Below are 19,801 nucleotides of genomic sequence, written 5' to 3' on the forward strand. Positions count from 1 at the left end.
CTACATAAATCTATGGCATCATTCAGAGTCAGGTTCGACATGTCTCTCTTTAAGTTGGAGTTTAGAGGTGTATTTTATCTTATATGTTTATTAGGGGATAGATTGAGCTTGTATGCCTTAGTGGAGGTCAGTGGGATTTCCTTTGGTTTCCTTCTATGATCTGAAGGGGTTTATTCAGATTTGTTTTAAGTATGTATTTTTGTGCGGTGTTGGGGGGTTTTGGTTGCGGGAGCCATAGAAATAAAATTTGCAAATAAAAATAAAGTATTTTTATTAATTAATTTCATGAAGAAAAAAGAGAAAAATTCATATACAGTAAGTTATCTAATTTCCTTCAATAATTTGTAATTTATGCTAGAAGGAGGGTTGTAAGCCTAAGCAAACAACATATTATTGGAACTTACTTGGGAAAGTGGAGAACTAAAATTCCAAATGTGTAAAATTAAATGGAATTTGGTATTTTACATTTTATGTAATTATGATGTAAGGGTGCAAATGGAAAAGCAGTTTGCTGACTCAAACCACAAATTTTATTTATTAAACTCAACAAAATACTTCAAGACTGGAACTGATTAGATATTTGAAGCGTTTATGGCAGGCCTGCACAACTTGTAAAATGGTGAGGGCCACATTACTCCAAAGAAAACAGCTGAGGGACGAAACCCTCCGGCCCCGCAGAAACACCCCCCCCCCAGCACCTCCCAGCCCCGCAAAAACACCCTGCTCCTGCACCGCCCAGCCCTGCAGAAACAAACCCTCCTTCCCCAGCGCCGCCCCACCAAAACAGCTGTGGGCCAAAAAGGAAGATTGGGGGTGGGGAGGTGATACTTGATTTTAAATCAGCCAGGGGCTCCCAGCTGAAGAGGTGGCTGGGAGCCCTTGGGCAAATTAAAGGGCCCGGGGCTCCGGTGGCTGGGGGAACCTGGAGCTTTCCGGTGCTGGGGCAGAGATTTAAAGGGCCCAGAGCTCCTGCCGCTGAGGGGAGCCCGAGCCCTTTAAATCCCAGCCCCAGCCCATCCGCTGGAGCCGCGGCCGGGATTCAAAGGGCTCTGGGCTGCCCGCCGCTGCGGGCAGCGCAGAGCCCTTTGATTCCCGGCCGCGGCTGGGATTCAAAGGGCTCTGGGCTGCCCGCAGAGCGCCGTGTGCGGGCCGTATGTTGTGCAAGCCTAGTTTATAGAATAATTCCCATACATATAAAGGTAGTATAAGTGGATTGTAGCTGCAGTCTTACATTTTGAGCAACTCTTGTGTGTCTAAGTGGCTCAAAACTAAATTGAAAGCACTGTTATTGGCATTCAAATACCAAAGGCAATATTCTGATACCCTTACTCACATTGGGTAGTACCTTACTCCATGAGTATCCCCATTGACTTCAGTTTCAGTCAGAGTATCGGAATCTATCCCAAGACATCAGTGATTTAGGCTATGTCTACACTATGGACCTTACAGTGATACGGCTATACTGCTGCAGCTGTGCTGCTGTAAGGTTTCCTGTGTAGCTGCTCTGTGCTGGCAGGAGAGTTCTCTCATGACTGCATAATTAAACCACCCCTAATGAGCGATGGTAGCTATGTCGGCAGGAGAGCGTCTCCTGCCGACATAGTGGTGTCCACAGTGATGCTTTCGTCAGTGAAACTTTTGTCAGTCAGGGTGGGTTTGTTTGCTTTTTTTCCCACACCCCTGACCAACAAAAGTGTAGACATAGCCTTAGAAATACCTAAGATAGTAACATGTAGCTGAAACTGAAATGAACTATTGAGATTTGACTTGACAACTTTGTTCCAGAGTGGAAGTGTAAAGGTGGTGTGGGAAGTATGATGCACATGTTTTGGAACTGTGAAATTACATATGAATTTTGCAAAGGGAAAAGCAGTGCATTAGCTACTTTCTCGGGACTTCGGTATTCTGACGTTATAGAAATTGCTGTCACTTCCTTTGCAGATACAATGTGGATTACATGAGCTAAAACTCTAATTGTGATGATAATTTAAGAGAGCTATTGTATTAACTATAAATTACCGCATTTACTGATTTTCCCCCCCCTCCCCCAATTATTCTCATGACACTCAAGACTAGAGCACAGTGGAGCAAATTATACTCAAACCTCTCACCTTTTGAAATCTTATGACAAATTAGCATGTGATTTATTTTTAAAATATTTTGCTAGTTGCTGTTTAGTTCAATATATACCTCTACTCCGATATAACGCAGTCCTCGGGAGACAAAAAAAATCTCACCGTGTTATAGGTGAGACCCGTTATATCAAACTTGCTTTGGTCCCCCTTGTTCCCTGACCGCCCCCTCCAGAGACCCCTGTCCCTAATCACCCCCAGGACCCCAACCCCCCTGCACCCTGTCCCCTGACTGCTCCGACCCCTATCCACAGTCCCTGCCCCCTCACAGGCACTCACTGGCAGTGGCAGGAAGTGGAGCAACGTGGCCCCAGCCCGCTCCACTCCGCCACCTCCCAGCCGTGCTGCTCCGCTTCCTGCCGCCGGTGAGTGCGGGGAGGTTGGGGAAAAGATGCCCCCCGTACTCACCTGTGGCGGGAAGTGAAGCACCACAGCTGGGAGCTGGCGGAGTAGAGCAGGCTGGGGCCGGGCTGCTCCGCTTCCCGCTGCCGGTGAGTGCAGGGAGGTTGGGGAAAGGACGCCCCCCGCACTCACCTGCGGTGGGAAACGGAGTGACGTGGCCCCAGCCTGCTTCGCTTTCCTTGCCCCAGCTGGGGGGCGGGAGGGGGGGAAGGTCCCGCACTCACCTACCAGGTGAGTGCGGGGGGATTCCTTCCCCCAAGCCCCCTCCCCCGAGGGACACAGCTAGAGCCGGGGCGAGGGAAGCAGAGCGGCCTGTTCCCGGCCCCCCATTAATCCCCTGGGCCACTCTGGGACTGCGAGGCCCCAAAATTGCCCCCCCACAGCTCCTGCCTCCTAGACCCTGGAGGGAGGGAAGCGCCTGACCACCCCCGACACCCTCTGCCCCTTATTGAACCCCTCAGGCCCGGCCCGGCACCCTTAACATGCTGCTCAGAGCAGCGTGTCAGAGCTTTACTGCGTTGTATGCGAACCCGTGTTATATTGGGTCACGTTATATCAGGGTACAGGTGTAATAAGTAAAAAGTTGTAGTGTTGATGGAACCTAAAATTCTCAGTTGCAGAGCATGAATTGGAAAGACTTTTACTAATTTTATATTCTAGTCTTTTAAAAAGTTTTTAACTAGGTTTACATCCTCTCTAGCTGATCTGTTTTGCATTTAAGCGAAACACTTATTTCCTTGTCTAATGGAAATAGTTGTTAATGGATCAAAAATCAATTACTAACAGATATTTTTAAATTTGGAATTTATCCTTCTAGTTTCCAAAATAATTTTTACATTGCTTTTTAAAGATCTTTGATGGAAATCTTGGTAACTGAAAACTTTCTTGGACTATGCTTATGCAACAGATATGAAGTTTATTTTTATTGCACTTATTAGCCCATTAATTTTTCTTTAAAGTTCATAATTATTTTGCATACTACAACAATCTGATATAGCAGGATGAGAATTACTGGTCACTACATAGATGAAGAGTATTTCCTGATCATTCCCCCACCACACAAGATAGGATCATGTCCTTTTATTTTTTTTTTATTTTTTTTAAACCTTCCTGTAGCAACCCAGAGTTCTGGCTAGTTAGGTAAGGTAGTTAAAAGGGAGGGAAAAACAAACCCAAAACTTTGTTGCAACTTGCAGCTGGCGTCCAGTGCATTTAGACTGAATGGGCAACATGCTCTTGGGGTAAAAAATTGAGCATGGAACCCAGGAGGCTACTGGCATCAGCCTGGGTTGGTTTGGAATGAGAGAACTCACTAGTGTGACTTAGCTTGTATGAGATTTAAGACCCACCCTCATCTCACGAACAAGGGTGGGGTATAAGGATCTTGTCTTCCTCCTCTCTTGGTTACTGTAGACAGTTTTACCATACCGGACCCAAATAGCTGCCTGGTAGTTGAAGATAGAGGCATTTTGCTTCCTGTTCTCCAGTGTTTTGAGATTCATTAATAAAGTTGAGGCCTCTGCCCTGTTTAATACATTCATTTTGACTATCTTTCTGTGGGAATGATTAATGCTCTGTGACTGTGCACCTTTGAAATTCATGGCATTTACCAGTCCTGCTGTCCGGCTGGAACAAGCATTACATTAACTGATGTCTGCTGCTGTACTGACTGTGGTTGGAATAGCAGTGAGGAGAAGAGAGGGTTGCAACCCTTCTATGATATAAACTCCATTTAAAATAGTGGGAGTTCAGCATATATGAAGGACTACAGAATTGGACTCAAAATCTTTTCCTCCTTTTGACACATCACGTGAAATGTTTCTCACTTCAAAATTCTAAGTGACCCAGTATGTTGTCTTTAGGCCTAAAATAAAAATCAGCAGGCATAAATGCTCTGGGAGAGTACAAATGGAACTTTAATTTCCTTTTGTCCTTTTGCAGTTGACTTCAAAGTAGACCCCAGCACCTGACCTAGTGAGATTTATGAACCCCGCCCTCCCCTCCCGATTTTATGGCTGTAATCTCTCTTTAAATTAGTTTTAGCTTTTCTGAGAATTCAAGACATATTGTGATTTGAAAATGCTAATCAAATGAAGCTGTTTCATCTTAAGAAGTTGCCTTACTCTCTGAACCTTTTCTCTCAGATTTCGTCTTGACATCTATCGTTGTTTGGCCAGTCCTGCCTTAATAATGTTGACAGAGGAGGATCCAATTCTGAGAGCTTTTGAACTTAGTGCAGACTTAAAAGAGTTAAGTCTTGTCGAAGTTGAATTCAGGTAGGAATGAAAAGAACTACAAACTTTTGTCTCTATTTTGTTTTCCATATAGCTCATGTTTTTGTGGATTTTTTTTGTTTAGCACTGTAGTTAGCTATTAAAAAAAATCAGATTGAGAATAATGGTGGGGACTGAATTAAGACTGATGAATAATCAAACACATTTTGAACACATTGCTGAGCATTGTCTGCCAAAACTTTTTCATTTTGCCATACTGAAGCTATGTTTACACTACCATTTATGTCGGCAAAATTTGTCGCTCAGAGATGTAAATATTCCATGAGAGATTTTACAGTAGCACAGCTTCATCGGTACATTGATGCCACTGAAAGCTCTCTCTCTAGTGTACACATAGCCTTAATCATTTGATCCTTTTTAGGAGGTAGGCACTTGAGTGTGTGTAGTGTCATCAGCTTTTCACCTCCCCAGATCTGAGTTGAAATTTGAAGTGAATTGATATTAAAAACTAGTTGGACACCACAACACTTAGCTCCTATCCCACACAATTTCTAGCTTACTCATATCTCAAACATATTCTGTAATTTGCCAGGACTAACATAACAAGGAATTCTGCAAGTCAGGATTGGGGTTCATGTACACACTATACAGCACTTATCCACACGGAGCCTGACTCGTGTTTTTTTTTTTTTCCCCTCTTTGCTTACTCTATATGAACACTAAAATGTAAAAATAAATAAATAAATCTTTGATACCAAAAGTGCCATGTCTATATTATAAACTAACGAGCCACACGATTTTGTGTTAAACTAAGCAGGCTTTTTTTCCCTGTTAAAAATTGCAAAATATTTGGCAACTGTTAATTACCACTTCTATTTAAAGTATTCATATAGAGGTTGGATTTAGCCTTTTGTAAAGAGAAGGGAATAAAATGATGCAAACTAAAGAACTGCTTCTAGGTGTTAGTTTGTAAGAACATTAAGACTTAAAGTGCAGGCTTATTATAATAAGGAAAAACTGTAAAGACCCTGAAGACCCCCTGGAGCTGCAGGAGGAGCAGATCTGAGATGGGGGCACAGAATTGATATGATATGGGAACTTGGGGGACAGAATTGATTTGGGGTTTGGGGCGGGGGGGAAGGAAAATGTGGAACTGAGAACACATTTCTCCTGCAGCAGCGGCCAAAATCACCTTACTATACATTTGGGAGAGTTGACGATGCTAATTGCCTCTCTGTGGGAGGAGGTGGAAGTTAAAAAATCAAGAAATATTTTTAATATTGTAGTAGTCTTAGCTGATTAAACAAGTTTAGGCTCTGCCCTGACATTGCTTTTCATACTGAAGTTATAGCCCCAATATCTTAATACTCTATTCTACTATGAGATCTGCTTCAATAATACAACCTCCAGTGTATGTTGTGACCAGAAGCGGGAGTATATTTCTGATATAATAGATTAACTTGTATCTAATTTTTGCTTTCTGTTGTAAATGGAGATCTCTTTAGAAACTCCTTTTTTATAAGGATAATACATTAAACTACTATTTTAAACACATCTTTGTATTTTTAAAATACAAAGCTGCTCTGAGAAAAGCTACTTTATTTACCATTATTAGATACATTTAAAAAAAAAGTTCAAGTAATTTTAAAAAAAAATCTTTCATGCATTGGAATGGCTTGTCATAACCACATCAGAAATTTTGTAAAAGTTATACTGTAGAAAAAAAAAGGTTAAGCTTTACATTTGAATTGTTGCGTGAGTCACATGGCTCTTCCTAATTCTCTTCAGAATTGCTTGTCTGAGCACACAGTCTTCAGTCTCTGTATCTGTATTGCAACAAAAATGCAGTGGTTGTATCTTAGTCACAATTTAAAAAAAATAAAATGGTTGAAGGAAAAAAGTGAAATCTTTGAACAAGGATACAAATGGAACCAATTTAAAATTTTTATTTCAAGGTTTCTCTTGTCCTGTCTCCCCATCTCCCTCCGACGCAGATACTTCAATATTGTATTAATAAAGGATCAGATGATGATTTGAAAGATCCACTTATAGTTCTGTTAGCTTTCTCTCTGCATGTTCACATGCATTAAACCGCAACTTGCTTTCTTTATATTCCCTGTAATTAAAAAAAGTCACAGAAATGTAGGGGATAACGATCTATCTCAGCCATCATTTCCTAATTTCATGTAGATATACTTTTCTTGTCTAAGGCAAAATATCTATTTCCTAAATCTAGTTTCTTTGTTTGGGCATTATTCTCTCTCAGTGAGGGTTCAGCTCTTGCTCTTATGTGAAGATAACTTGTATTGAAGTATATCACATTCCCTGGTGAGACCAGCAGAAAGTGAGATTTTTTTCTCTGTATCTATGATTCTATGAATTTAATAAATCAGTTCCAACAAATAGACTTAACTTTCAATTGGTGGGATTAAAAAAATTCCAACATAAGAAATGGTCAACTTTTTCCCATGCCGTGAACTATTGTAAAAAGATTGTGAAGATTATTAGTAAATTTTTATGAGGGAGACTGGGAAGTGTACATTTTAACCTGTGGAGATTGAAATTCTGAAGTTACAAGTAAAGAGAAGGCAAATATTATTACACTACAACTCTGTTTAGTAATTTCACCTCCATAGAGCCGCAAGATTAGGATACAAAGGATGGTGCACACAAAATTGAAGTACATTGTCGCACTGGAAACTTGCATAGACCTGTCTTCACTGTGAATGGCTCTAGAAAGTGCTGTTGGGCCGTAATTTTATATAACAGATTCATATAACTTGGTTTTGTTAAGCATATCTTTCCATCCCCCCAATTAAGAGAGATAATTAATGTTTATATTGAAGTCTGAGTCAGAGATGCATTAATATCTGCTACTTTTGTATTTTCTAGAAATGATTATGAGGAACTAGCCCAGCAGTGCAAAACCTTTGCTAAAGATTTACTTGCACAGGCACGGAACTCACGGGAGCTGGAAGTTATCCTAAACCATACAGCTAGTGATGAGCATGTGAACAAACGAGGATTGTTAGAAGAGAGGATGAACTTGAGTCGCCTAAAACTTGCTATCAAGTATAACCAAAAGGAGGTACGTCTGTCTGTCTCTCTTAATTTGTTATAGATAGGCTTGAAAGGATTAGTTTATTGTTGGTAAATACAGATTTCACTGTACACACACAAACTGGTTAAACAATATTTCCTTCAACAGTAATCAGAATTTACAGATAGGCAAAGTAAGAAAAATTTGACAGGTCGTATTAAAAAAAAAAAAACACAACCCCAAAACTAGCTACAGTTAGTGAATTTGCTATACTTAGAGCCACAGTGTCATAGAGTTTAAGGTCAGAAGGGATACCAAATAATCTGATCTGACCTCCTGTATATCAGAGGCCGCCACCACCATCACCCAGCACTCACACACTAAACCCAACAATTAGACCAAAGTATTACAACCCACAAGAGACTGGACTATTATGTGCCACAGATAACTGTTAAGCAAACATACAAAAAGTATTCCAGATGCACTTCTGGTTTTGATCATACCTTTTTTTTACCACTGTGATTGGATGAAATATAGCATCTTTTTTTCCTGTGTGGTATGAGAAAAGATCCATCGATCCCTCTGTCCCTCATAAATAAATATTTTATTGCTGGGAGGTTTGTTATAGTGAGAATTTTTCATGATAGGCTTTCTGAACTATTATGATTGTAAAGGAGGAATTATTTTTTCCATTCATCTTGAAATTAAACTTCAAACTGTACTGAAATACAAACAGTTTCTGACAAATATACTTTTCTAACAGAATTTTTGTTTAAATCTGTTGATCTACATAATATTTCAGACTGAAAGTTCCTGCTTGTGTGGGCCCTGATTTAGCAAAGCACTTAAGCTGTCACTTATAGTTAACCTTGTTTTTAAGTTCTTTGCTGAAGTAGAGCCATAAAAATTAAAAGGTAGATCTGACTGGTATAGGATTACTTGGTCATTTTAGCCCTGATTCTGTAAGGCATTGAGGATCCTTAATTCCTGTTAATGACAAAGACAACACAATGCACAACACAATGGTGTTAGTGAATTTTGGGTGCACATAGTACCTCACAGAATCAATCCCATAGGAAGCAGCAAGTTTTGGAGAATGGCATGGCATTTAGGTCTGTATAACAGTTTGCTAAATGATTTTAAAAAAAGAAACAGTTAAATCATTCTTAATCTGACTGTTATCCTGGCCTCTCAAGAGATCTGTTCTTGATATCCATAAAAAAAACTGGTGCTGTGGAATCCATGTTCTAAACTTGTGGGTGGGAAAGGAGGTGACAGTAATTCATATTTGTGATTATCTTACTAATATTTTCCTTTTGTCTCCATATTAACATTTTTAAAAGTAACATTTAAAAGTTATTCTTTCAAGATAATTCATTCTACTTGCTTAGCAGAAAATGTGTAATACTGTATGATCTATAACTGACTTACAATGGCTTGAATATAGATTTTTAATAATGGTTACCTTAATCAGGGCTTACTTTTTTTTCCCAGTTTGTTTCTCAGTCTAACTGCCAGCAGTTTCTCAACACTGTGTGGTTTGGACAGATGGCAGGCTACCGACGCAAGCACACGTGTAAGAAGATTTTGACTGTTTTGACAGTTGGCATCTTTTGGCCAGTTCTGTCTCTCTGTTACTTATTAGCCCCTAAATCTCGAGTAGGTCGAATAATTCACACTCCTTTTATGAAGTTTATTATTCATGGAGCTTCATATTTCACATTCCTGCTATTACTTAACTTGTATTCACTGGTCTACAATGAGGATAAGAAGAATACAATGGGGCCAGCACTTGAGAGAATAGACTATCTTCTGATAATATGGCTTATTGGTAAGTATCAGATGGATAAAAAGTTAGACAAAAGGTTCTGACATTGGCCATTTCATTGATCCAGCAATAATGTTGTGTGCTACTCTGTAGGAAATGAGAATTCCAATCAATGCTTGGCATCCCTTGGCTGGCTGGCTGGCTGGAGGATAAAGGGTGAAGGAAGTGAGATACTTATGATCTAATGGTGTAGCAATTCTTAGTAGTCAAAGTAACACTTCACAGAGCTCTCTGCCAGAGGTAGTGGCCAGGAATGCTATTTTGGAAGGTTTGGTAGAGTGCTGCTGGCTCAGGCAAGAATGATCATGTGGGATATGGTTTGGGATATTAATATGATAATGTGAGAACTATGTATTTTAACTAAGTTGCAGGACTATTTTAAATAATGACATAAAAAAAAGTAAGCACGTGTTCCTGATATGATTAGTTACTCCCTCCATAAGAGATAGTGAGAGATTGCTAGTGATTTTTTCACTGATGCCAAATTAAAAATTAAGAGTTCAGAGGTTATCTTAATTTTCAACACCCTTTTCATGACTGGGTCGTTTTGTTTATTATGTCGGCTGTTCAGCTATTGTGAGCCAATAGTTTTTTTTTGGTCAGCCACCTACAAAGCAGCTGTTTAATTTCTGCTAAGTCCTGCTTTTTTTTTTTTAAACGTAACTTTCATTTGGCATTTTTAAAGTGATCTTGGTTCTCTCGTGACTTGGGGCAAGGTTTGAAATTAGGCTGATGTTTGATAGAATTTCAGTATTGATAGTTAAAAGTTTCAAAAGGTAGAGAAAATGTAATTAAAAAGATCATATTAAGCTTCTTGGAAAAACATACTCAGTTAAAACTTTTCATGCACTTTATGCAAGTTGATAAAATGTAACTCAGTTGAAATACTTCTAGATTCTTGTAATAAATATGTAATTATTTCAGCTCAATCAGCTCCTATACCGTGTTTTCTTCTATTTCAAATTGATTTTGTTACTGTATGAGTTGTGGATCTCGGGAGCCATGAGGATTTACCTATATTTTTCCTCCTCAAGGCCCTTTATTGATGCAGCTTTGGAAAAAAAGATGGAATTTGGTCCAAGTGTTTGCTGCTGAGCAGTGCAAAATCTTTCCCTTCTAAGTTTTAAATAAGAAACCTCCACAGCAGTCTAGTCCCCTACAATCCAGGAGGAGGAGACCACCAATTGAACCCAGTTTCCTGTGTGTCAGTATAGAAAAAGATTGGTAACTTGGCCTTGCATTTCCAGTTCTGCAATGTTTGATTTTTAGTTCAATTTCAGATAAAAGGTAGAGCCACTGCAGAACTGAAAAATGGCTTAAGAAGAAAAATACTTGTTTTTAGTCTCATGTAAAATCCTCTTATTTGGTATATGAAAATAATTGATTTTTTTCCTCTTTTTCGCCTTTTGTTTTCTAATGGTATTTTAAATTTGTCTCCATTATATGTACTTCCTTTTTATATACCAATATCATTGATAATATCAACATATCCCAGAGAAGCATATTTGCAAGCTAATTGTGCTTGGTGCAGAACCAGTAGAGGGAGCACAGATACTGCTTTTGAGTAGAGTAGGTCCCAAAACTTTCACTGTTCTGTTTTATGAATTTGTCAGCCCTTTTAATGGTTTTCTTTTAAAGCTGAAATCTCTAGGACTTTGAGAACCAAATTATAACAGCCTTAATATATGTTAATTCTTAAAAGACTGTAGACAGACATGTAATCTATATCCTCATTTGTTTGACTGGAAGTTTGTAAAATACTAGTATTGCAAAGTTTACAGTTTGTGTCTAAATTGATTCTATTACTTTTAAAAAATATATACTCTGTGAGGCGATTCTGTTGAATGTCTAGAAATCTAAAAACTGTTCAATAATTCATAAGCTTTTTTTAAACCGTATTTACTCAAAAATACCAGCAATATCACATTATGGATTGGTGATAGTATAGGTATATATTAGACCTGTCAAGCAATTAAAAAAATTAATCACGATTAGTTGCACTGTTAAACAGTAATGGAATACCATTTATTTAAATAGTTTTGGATGTTCTCTACATTTTCAAATATATTGATTTCAGTTATAGCAGAATACAAAGTGTACAGTGCTCACTTTATATTTATTTTTGATTACATATATTTGCACTGTAAAAAAAACAAAAGAAATAGTATTTTTCAATTCACCTAATACAAGTACTGTAGTACATTCTCTTTATCATGAAAGTTGAACTTACAAATGTAGAGTGATGTACAAAAAAAACCTGCATTCAAAAATAAAACAATGTAAAACTTTAGAGCCTACGAGTCCACTCAGTCTTGGCAGCAAAGAATCCTGTGGCACCTTATAGACTAACAGATGTTAGTCTATAAGGTGCCACAGGATTCTTTGCTGCTTCTACAGAACCAGACTAACACGGCTACCCCTCTGATACTTGACACTCAGTCTTATTTCTTGTTCAGCCAGTCGCTTAGACACACAAATTTGTTTACACTTGTAGGAGTTAATGCTGCCCGCTTCTTGTTTACAATGTCACCTGAAAGTGAGAACAGGTGTTCTCATGGCACTGTTGTAGCCAGTGTTGCAAGATATTTACATACCGGATGCGCTAAAAATTCATATGTCCCTTCATGCTTCAACCATCATTCCGGAGGACATGCATCCATGCTGATGACAGGTTCTGCTCGATAACAGTTCAGAGCAGTGTGGACCTACACATGTTCATTTTCATCATCAGAGTCAGATGCCACCAGCAGAAGGTTGATTTTCTTTTTTGGAGGTTTGGGTTCTGTAGCTTACTCATCGGAGCGTTGCTCTTTTAAGACTTTTGAAAGCATGCTCCACACCTCATCCCTCTCAGATTTTGGAAGCCACTTCAGATTCTTAAACTTTGGATCGAGTGCTGTAGCCTTTTTTAGAAATCTCACATTGGTACCTTCTTTGTATTTTGTCAAATCTGCAGCAAATGTGTTCTTAAAATGAACATGTGCTGGAGTCATTATCCAAGACTACTGTAACATGAAATATATGGCAGAATGTGAGTAAAATAGAGCCGGAGACATACAATTCTTCCCCAAGGAGTTCAGTCACAAATTTAATTAATGCATTATTTTTTTAACGAGCATCATCAGCATGGAAGCATGTCCTTTGGAATGGTGGCCGAAGCATGAAGGGGCATACAAATGTTTAGCATATGTGGCACGTAAATACCTTGCAATGCCGGCTACAAAAGTCCCATGCGAATGCCTGTTCTCACTTTCTGGTGACATTGTAAATAAGAAGTGGGCAGCATTATTTCCTGTAAATGTAAACAAAGTTATTTGTCTTAGTGATTGGCTGAACAATAAGTAGGACTGAGTGGACTGTAGGCTCTAAAATTTTGCATTGTTTTGTTTTTGAGTGCAGTTATGTAATAAAAAAAAAATCTACAGCACTCAACCCAAGGTTTAAGAATCTGAAGTGCCATCCAGAATCTGAGAGGGACGAGGTGTGGAGCATGCTTTCAGAAGACTTAAAAAAGAAACACTCAGATACGGAAACTACAGAGCCCAAACCACCAAAAAAGAAAATCAACCTTCTGCTGGTGGCCTCTGACTCAGATAATGAAAATGGATATGCGTCGATCTGCTGTGCTTTGGATCATTTTCAAGCAAAACCTGTCATTAACGTCCTCTGAAGGGAATCTTTAGCGCATCTGGCACGTAAATATCTTGCAGCGTTGGCTACAACAGTGCCATGTGAACGCCTGTTCTCACTTTCAGGTGCCGTAAACAAGAAGTGGGTAGCATTATCTTCTGCAAATTGTAACCAGACTTGTTTGTCTGAGCCATTGGCTGAAGTAGAACTGAGTGGACTTGAGGCTCTAAAATTTTACATTGTTTTATTTTTTAATGCAGTTTTTTTTTTGTACATAATTCTACTTTTGTAAGTTCAACTTTCATGATAAAGAGAATGCACTATAGTGCTTGTACTTGGTGAATTGAAAAATACCATTTCTTTTTTTTACAGTGCAAATACTTGTAATTAAAAAATAAATATAAAGTGAGCACTGTACACTTTGTATTCTGTGTTGTAATTGAAATCAATATATTTGAAAATGTAGAAAACATCCAAAACTATTTAAATAAATAGTATTCTATTATTGTTTAACAGTGCGATTAATCCTGATTAATTTTTTTTAATTGCTTGAGAGCCCTAATAAATTGTAAAATCCAGGTACATTTCTAGTAAGATTAGGAGTGATAATGATTTAATCCACAGGTGGAAAGAAGCTTCTTTAAGGAAAAACAATAGTCCTTGCATACTTAAACCAGCCTCCAGTATAACAGATCAAACCTACAAGTAGAGACTGTGTACTAAAGACATGTAGCATGCTCCATGAGTAATTCTATGAGCAACACTTATTTGAGAAGATTTTGTGTCTGGACAAGGGAAGGGGTGAGTTAATGGGTACAATTGAGCCAGACCTCCAGTTAAATGACGAGTAAAACACTTAAGTGACCGAGGCTTTTAAGTCAATGTTGAAATTTGGATTTAGGCTGCTAGGTCACTTAGGGACAGATTTTTGAAGGTGCTTAGTTGCAGGTAGGTGCTTAGTGGGGTTTTCAAAAGTGCTTAGGCACTTAACTCATATTGAAATTTGTTTCTCTTGTTCAGTATTTTACCTATACATGTGAGATAAGATTGAAAGGGAGTGATTTGTAACTCAGACACATTACTAGTACCCAAATAATAACTTTTTTGAGATTAGTAAATCTTAATACTTTTAATTAAGTATTTTAAATGTGTATATAAATGGGTTATTTTGCATTTGTTGTTGAAGCATATAAGGAAATACATACACAGTAAATGTAACTTGGAATACCTCCAATAAAATATATTTTTTAAAAGTACTAAAATTAACTTGGAGGAGAATAATTATTTCAAGTGATCATTAACTTTATCTTGTCGGAGTTTGGAGCATTGGTATACTCTTTATTGAATCAGTACTGTGTGATCATAGCAAAAATTCTGTTTTGACTCCAGAACTTAAAGTTAATAACAGGTTTTGTATACTAGATTAACGTTTCAATATTTTGAGTGCTATTAGCCATTCACTCCCAAAATAATCAATCCAAGACAAAAAAAACAGCAAAATCTTATACTTCTAGACAAATGATGTGACATTTTTAGGATTTCCTATACTACCCTTTTACACAGTTTAACTTCTTTTGTTATCTAGGTCAGTTTTAGTTACACATTTAAACAAATTTTGCAATGTACAGACAAAACACCTCAAAACTAAGACTCAACCAGGAAGAATAGGTGTTCTACCTTCTACTTCTAACTGTGGCAGGATGTGTTTTCTCTTCTGCTTGGCTCTAATCTTTTATCATTGCAGCATATATCTCACTGAACTACAAGGAATGTCCTGCAAAAAGTATCTTAGGTTATTTATCTGACTTGCCTTTGCTTTTGCTGAACCAAAGTTTTAGAAAACTTGCAAAAACCTGTGCCAAGTCCAACAGTTTTTAGTTGCTAGTAATGTAAATGCTACTTTTCTCCTAATTTTTAATATAGTAGGAAACATATTAATTATCCAAATAATCAGTTATTTAATGTTCTGCTGATTATTTGGTTATCTTAAATGTGCAGCTGTATTTCTATAAAAGGTCCTTTGAAATTATGAAATGGCAGGTTGTGATATGAATATTCACTCACTGAATTTTATTAGCTGAATTTTTCTGAATCGGTGTAAAGTGGTTAACAATGGTAGAATTTAACACCTAATTGAGGTCAGTGATTCAGTAGCGAGAAAAAAAAGTTCAGTTGAAGATCTCTTTGTGAATAGGCTAAACCTGTACATTTTGCAGGGTAAAACCAAAACCCTTGTTTCCTGTTAAGTTACCTTGAATCAAATAGGTAGAAAAAATTTCTTTTGAGTCATTAACCTTACAGGAATTATGATAATTGTAGTAAGAAAAGTTTAGTTTTAAGCTGTTTTTTCTTGGGTCATTTTCTAATTCAGATACATTCACAAAAATATATTTTTGTAGCACAGTGTGATGAGGTTCCAAGCTTTCTGAAATAAAGTTAACTTTAAAAAAAAGGCAACTGTAGTGAGGCTTTGGACTCTTGTTCTAAACCAGACACTCCTCTTCTCCCTTATTAAAGATAATTTTCTTCAGCGAAGAGTTGACTTGTGGAAGGTGAACATTTATAATTACTTCATCATTATAAATGATAATTACTGCACTGTTGTATTTTATGATCAAACTCAATACTGTTCAGATAAATGTACAAAATTCCCCCTTTCCTCCTTCTCACTAAAACACTTCGAAAAGAAGTAGGTGCTCTTCTTTTAGTTTAAAAGCAAAACAAAACACCCATCTGGAACACACTAGAACTAGCAGAAAGCCTATACAGTATAATACAGTGACATCTTTTTGTTTTCTTTTTCTCTCCTCCAGGAATGGTGTGGTCAGATGTCAAAAGACTTTGGTATGAAGGCCTGGAAGACTTTTTAGAAGAATCTCGTAATCAGCTTAGTTTTGTCATGAATTCCCTCTATTTGGCAACCTTTGCTCTCAAAGTAGTTGCTCATAACAAGGTGAATATCCATGACTCAGATCTCAAGCCCAACTGGGGCTGATCGGGAGGAAATACAGAATTGTTTTTATTTTGACAAGGGCTTAGGAAAAATAATTCTGCAGTCCTAAATACTGAAGGCCATAGTCTCATCTTCGTCTGCATATATTTAACACTGATGCAGAACATAAGCACATGAGGGGCTAGCAACAGTTTCAATTTTGAAATTATAGTTTTGCTAGATGTAAGGATGTTTTGTTGCATTTGCTTAAACTCCAGAAATAAGGTGTGAACTTATGCACATGCCCCTGTCAGAAACTGGCACATCAGCTACCCTGATTCTTTAGCTTTTTAGAGAGAACTAATATTGACCCCTATATTTAGGTTGCTGAACACTTTCTATTATAATTTTTTTTTTTTTAAAGAATCTCTGATACCTCAGTTGTATGCAGCAGGCCTTTTAAATTCAGCAGGGAGAAAGCCCTGAGGCCAGAAAAGTGCCTTTTCTTTTCTCCATTAAATTCTGTTGGCTGAGGTGTATAACCTTTGAAAATCACCATTTCTTTTCTCTTGGTTACATCATAAGCAAAGTTTTGGAAGCTTGCAGAAATAACTGAACATGAATAGTCTCAAAGTCTGGGCTAATGCTGCAGCAGCAGCAGCAGACACTGCAATGGGAACCTTATAGCAGATCTCCACTCTGACAAATGGAAAGGGAGAGAACCTGGTCAGCCATTCCTGAACCTAGCACTTAGTTCAGTTCCCCTCTCCGTGTGGGGGGGAATCACATGGGAAGGAGGCTTCTATTTCCTGGAGGGGAGGCAGAGCGTGCCAAGCTGTCCCTGACTACTTGCCCAGATCCAGCAAATAGGTTTCGTGGTCATTCCCCTGCTGGGAAAACAGCCTTCTCCTGCTGCCAGCTAATTTTGCTATCTTGTACTTCAAGATGCGCTATAATGTTGAAAATTCAGGGTTCAAGTCTAAGTGATGATGAGGCATTATACATTTCTTCAGTGGCACATGACAGAATTTGTTTTTACCCGTTCCTTTTTAAAAAATCTAGGAAATTACATACAAAACAATTACATTTAACAAACCTCATTAAGATTGAAAAATCAAGTATTTGGATGTTAGGAAATGCCAGAATGCAGGTTGCCACTTCATCCTTCATTCCTTAATCCACCCGGCATATGTGTACATTATGAAACCAGTCTTGTTACATGGTCGCGTACTATTTTTTTCCGTGGGATCGCAGCCTCATTTAGTGTACAGGTTAGATGGTGTTCAGGGAGTGAATCAGGATTGTATAATCATTGAGGCTGTTTGAAGGATCCGTAACTCATTTGCTCTGTAAGGTGTGTGGAGAGAAGAGAAAGGCTTGGCTTGTTGTTAAGGTGAATGCCACCTAAGAAAACTGAGTTCTGTCCTTCCCCCTGCCACAATCTTACGTGTTGCTCAACAAGTCACTTAAACCAAATTTCTGACAGGTGGCCTCTAGTCCTGTGTTCCTCGTTCTCTGTGTAGCCGTCTTGAGATAGCTGGGGCCTGACTTGTAGACGTGTTGAACATTCATAAATGAAACGAAAGTCAATCAGAGCTGTGAATGCTCAATAGCTCTGGCAACAGTGCTTGCAATCCCTCCCATCATGGTATCATCTGCAGACTATAAGTGTACTGTATGCCATTCTCCAAATCGTTTATGAAGGTATTGAATAGATCCGGGACCAGGACAGATGTCTGTTGGACCCCACTCGTTATGGCCTTCCAGTTTGACTGTGAACCACTGATAACTACTCTCTGAGTATGGTTTTCCAATCAGTTGTGCACACACCTTAAAATGTTTGTGAGGCAGTTGGTGATAAGCCCACTAGGAAAGACCATTAGAAAATGAATTCTATATTCATTGCAGGCATGGATGATGTGCAGTAAATAAGGCAGGGACCACTAATTGAATGATGAAAATAAAAAATATTGAACAGCTTCCTCATTCCCTACTGGGGGAAGAAAAAGCTTACAGGGTTGTAACTCCTCATATGATTATACTTGGTGCCTTCTGATAATGAAACAATAAACAGACAATCATTATTGGTACATGAGACTGTAATCACAAACAGCTTCTGCCCTTCCTGAGGAGATGGAAAAAGAAGTAAAATTGCAGTCATTCAGAGAGAGTCCTCTGACAAGAAATATGAGGATCATTTTCTTAGTTGCTAAATGCAGAAATATTTCTGTAACCCTGTCCTATGATATTTCAGTCTGATAATTATGGGAGGCTTTTCAAGAGGGATGCCCCTCTACAAACTTTTAGTCCATACAGATCCACCATTCTTTTCACCCTTCTGTTGTACATGGATGTTTAGTTTACTTCCCAGTGACAACACTGTAATGTCAGCATTAATTGTGTTATTGCTGATCATTTTTTGAGGATGGAATTGTTTTAGCAAGTAATAGGGTGGTCCAGTGTTTAGGTTGCTAGCCTGGGACTTGGGAGATCTGGATTCAGTTCTTACTTTGCAACAAACTGTCTGTGTGGACTTTGCCAAGTCACTTAGTCTCTCCGTGTCTTGGTTCCTCAACTTTAAAATGGGATAATAGCACTTCTGTACCTCACTGGAGTGTTCTGAGGATAAAAATATTAAGTTTGTGATGTGCTCAGGTATTACAGCCCTATATCAGGGCCTATACCAGGGCCCAGTGTGGTAGATTGTTCATGCACATAGTGAGTGTCCCTATTTCAGAGTTTACAATCTAAATAGACAAGATAGAGTAGGAGGGACAACAGTATCTTAGGTATAATGGGAAAGGGGAGTTTGAAGCCCATGAGGCTCTGAAATGAGAATTGCTACAGGGAAAGAAATGCAGAGGGAAAATAGGAGAGACAAAGACAGAGAAGAAAAAGGAAACTAAAAAAGGATGAAGCTGAAGGGTGGGAAACAAAGGTCAGAGATAGCAATAATCTTAAAGTTGATATATTGTCCCATGGAGTGCTGAATGTGATTTTGAACAAATAATAACAAAACAATTCAGTTAGACATTAAAGTCGTAGTCTACCCTTGGACATTTTCAGAAAGTTCTATTGGGAGTTTTACTGTGGATTGAGGGGAGTAGTTAATCCTAAATTTATACCCCTGGTCAATGGACAGTAATTAAAAGTGGAATTCAGATCTCTCCACTGAATGAGGTTGATACCCCTTATCTGGCATGTACAAGAGAATTTGGTTTCAAAGAGTAGGTGAGCTTAGTTTTGTTTCTCCTGTTTATTTCCTCAGTTAGAAGAGTTGGTGAGTTTGGGAACACTGCTTATTGAACAACCATTTAGTCAATTCTCACTAGTTACATAGGTCAGAATACTGCATCAGAAATTCTGGTTTTGAGCTGTAGCACTGTTCTGCATTATCATCCCTTTCACCAAAACCTGAACCTCTTCCAAAACTTTTTGTTGCTTTTGAGGTCCTTATGCTGAGGTTTTTTTTTTAAAGTATTATCTAGGAAGATCTTGGGGTTGGAAATAAACTTGTGCTGTTACCTCTGCTTGGCTGTCATAAAAGAAACCTTCCTGATAGATCAAATTGGCCATTAGACTACTTACTTTTCTTCTGGCAAA

The 19,801-nt window shown here is 38.3% G+C and overlaps 1 protein-coding gene across 2 annotated transcripts in view; it reads left to right on the top strand.

Annotated features, from left to right (window-relative positions):
- TRPC1 (transient receptor potential cation channel subfamily C member 1) overlaps positions 1–19,801 on the top strand; it is a 42,270-nt gene that overhangs the window by 7,183 nt on the left and 15,286 nt on the right. For both annotated transcript variants that reach the window (XM_045030959.1, XM_045030960.1), the window contains exons 5-8: positions 4,679–4,810; positions 7,661–7,856; positions 9,303–9,639; positions 16,080–16,219. In XM_045030959.1, the coding sequence (XP_044886894.1) occupies positions 4,679–4,810; positions 7,661–7,856; positions 9,303–9,639; positions 16,080–16,219 (805 nt within the window). The remainder of the gene's footprint in view (positions 1–4,678; positions 4,811–7,660; positions 7,857–9,302; positions 9,640–16,079; positions 16,220–19,801) is intronic.

Source organism: Mauremys mutica, chromosome 9 (genome assembly GCF_020497125.1).
Source record: "Mauremys mutica isolate MM-2020 ecotype Southern chromosome 9, ASM2049712v1, whole genome shotgun sequence".
Classification (NCBI taxonomy): domain Eukaryota; kingdom Metazoa; phylum Chordata; order Testudines; family Geoemydidae; genus Mauremys; species Mauremys mutica.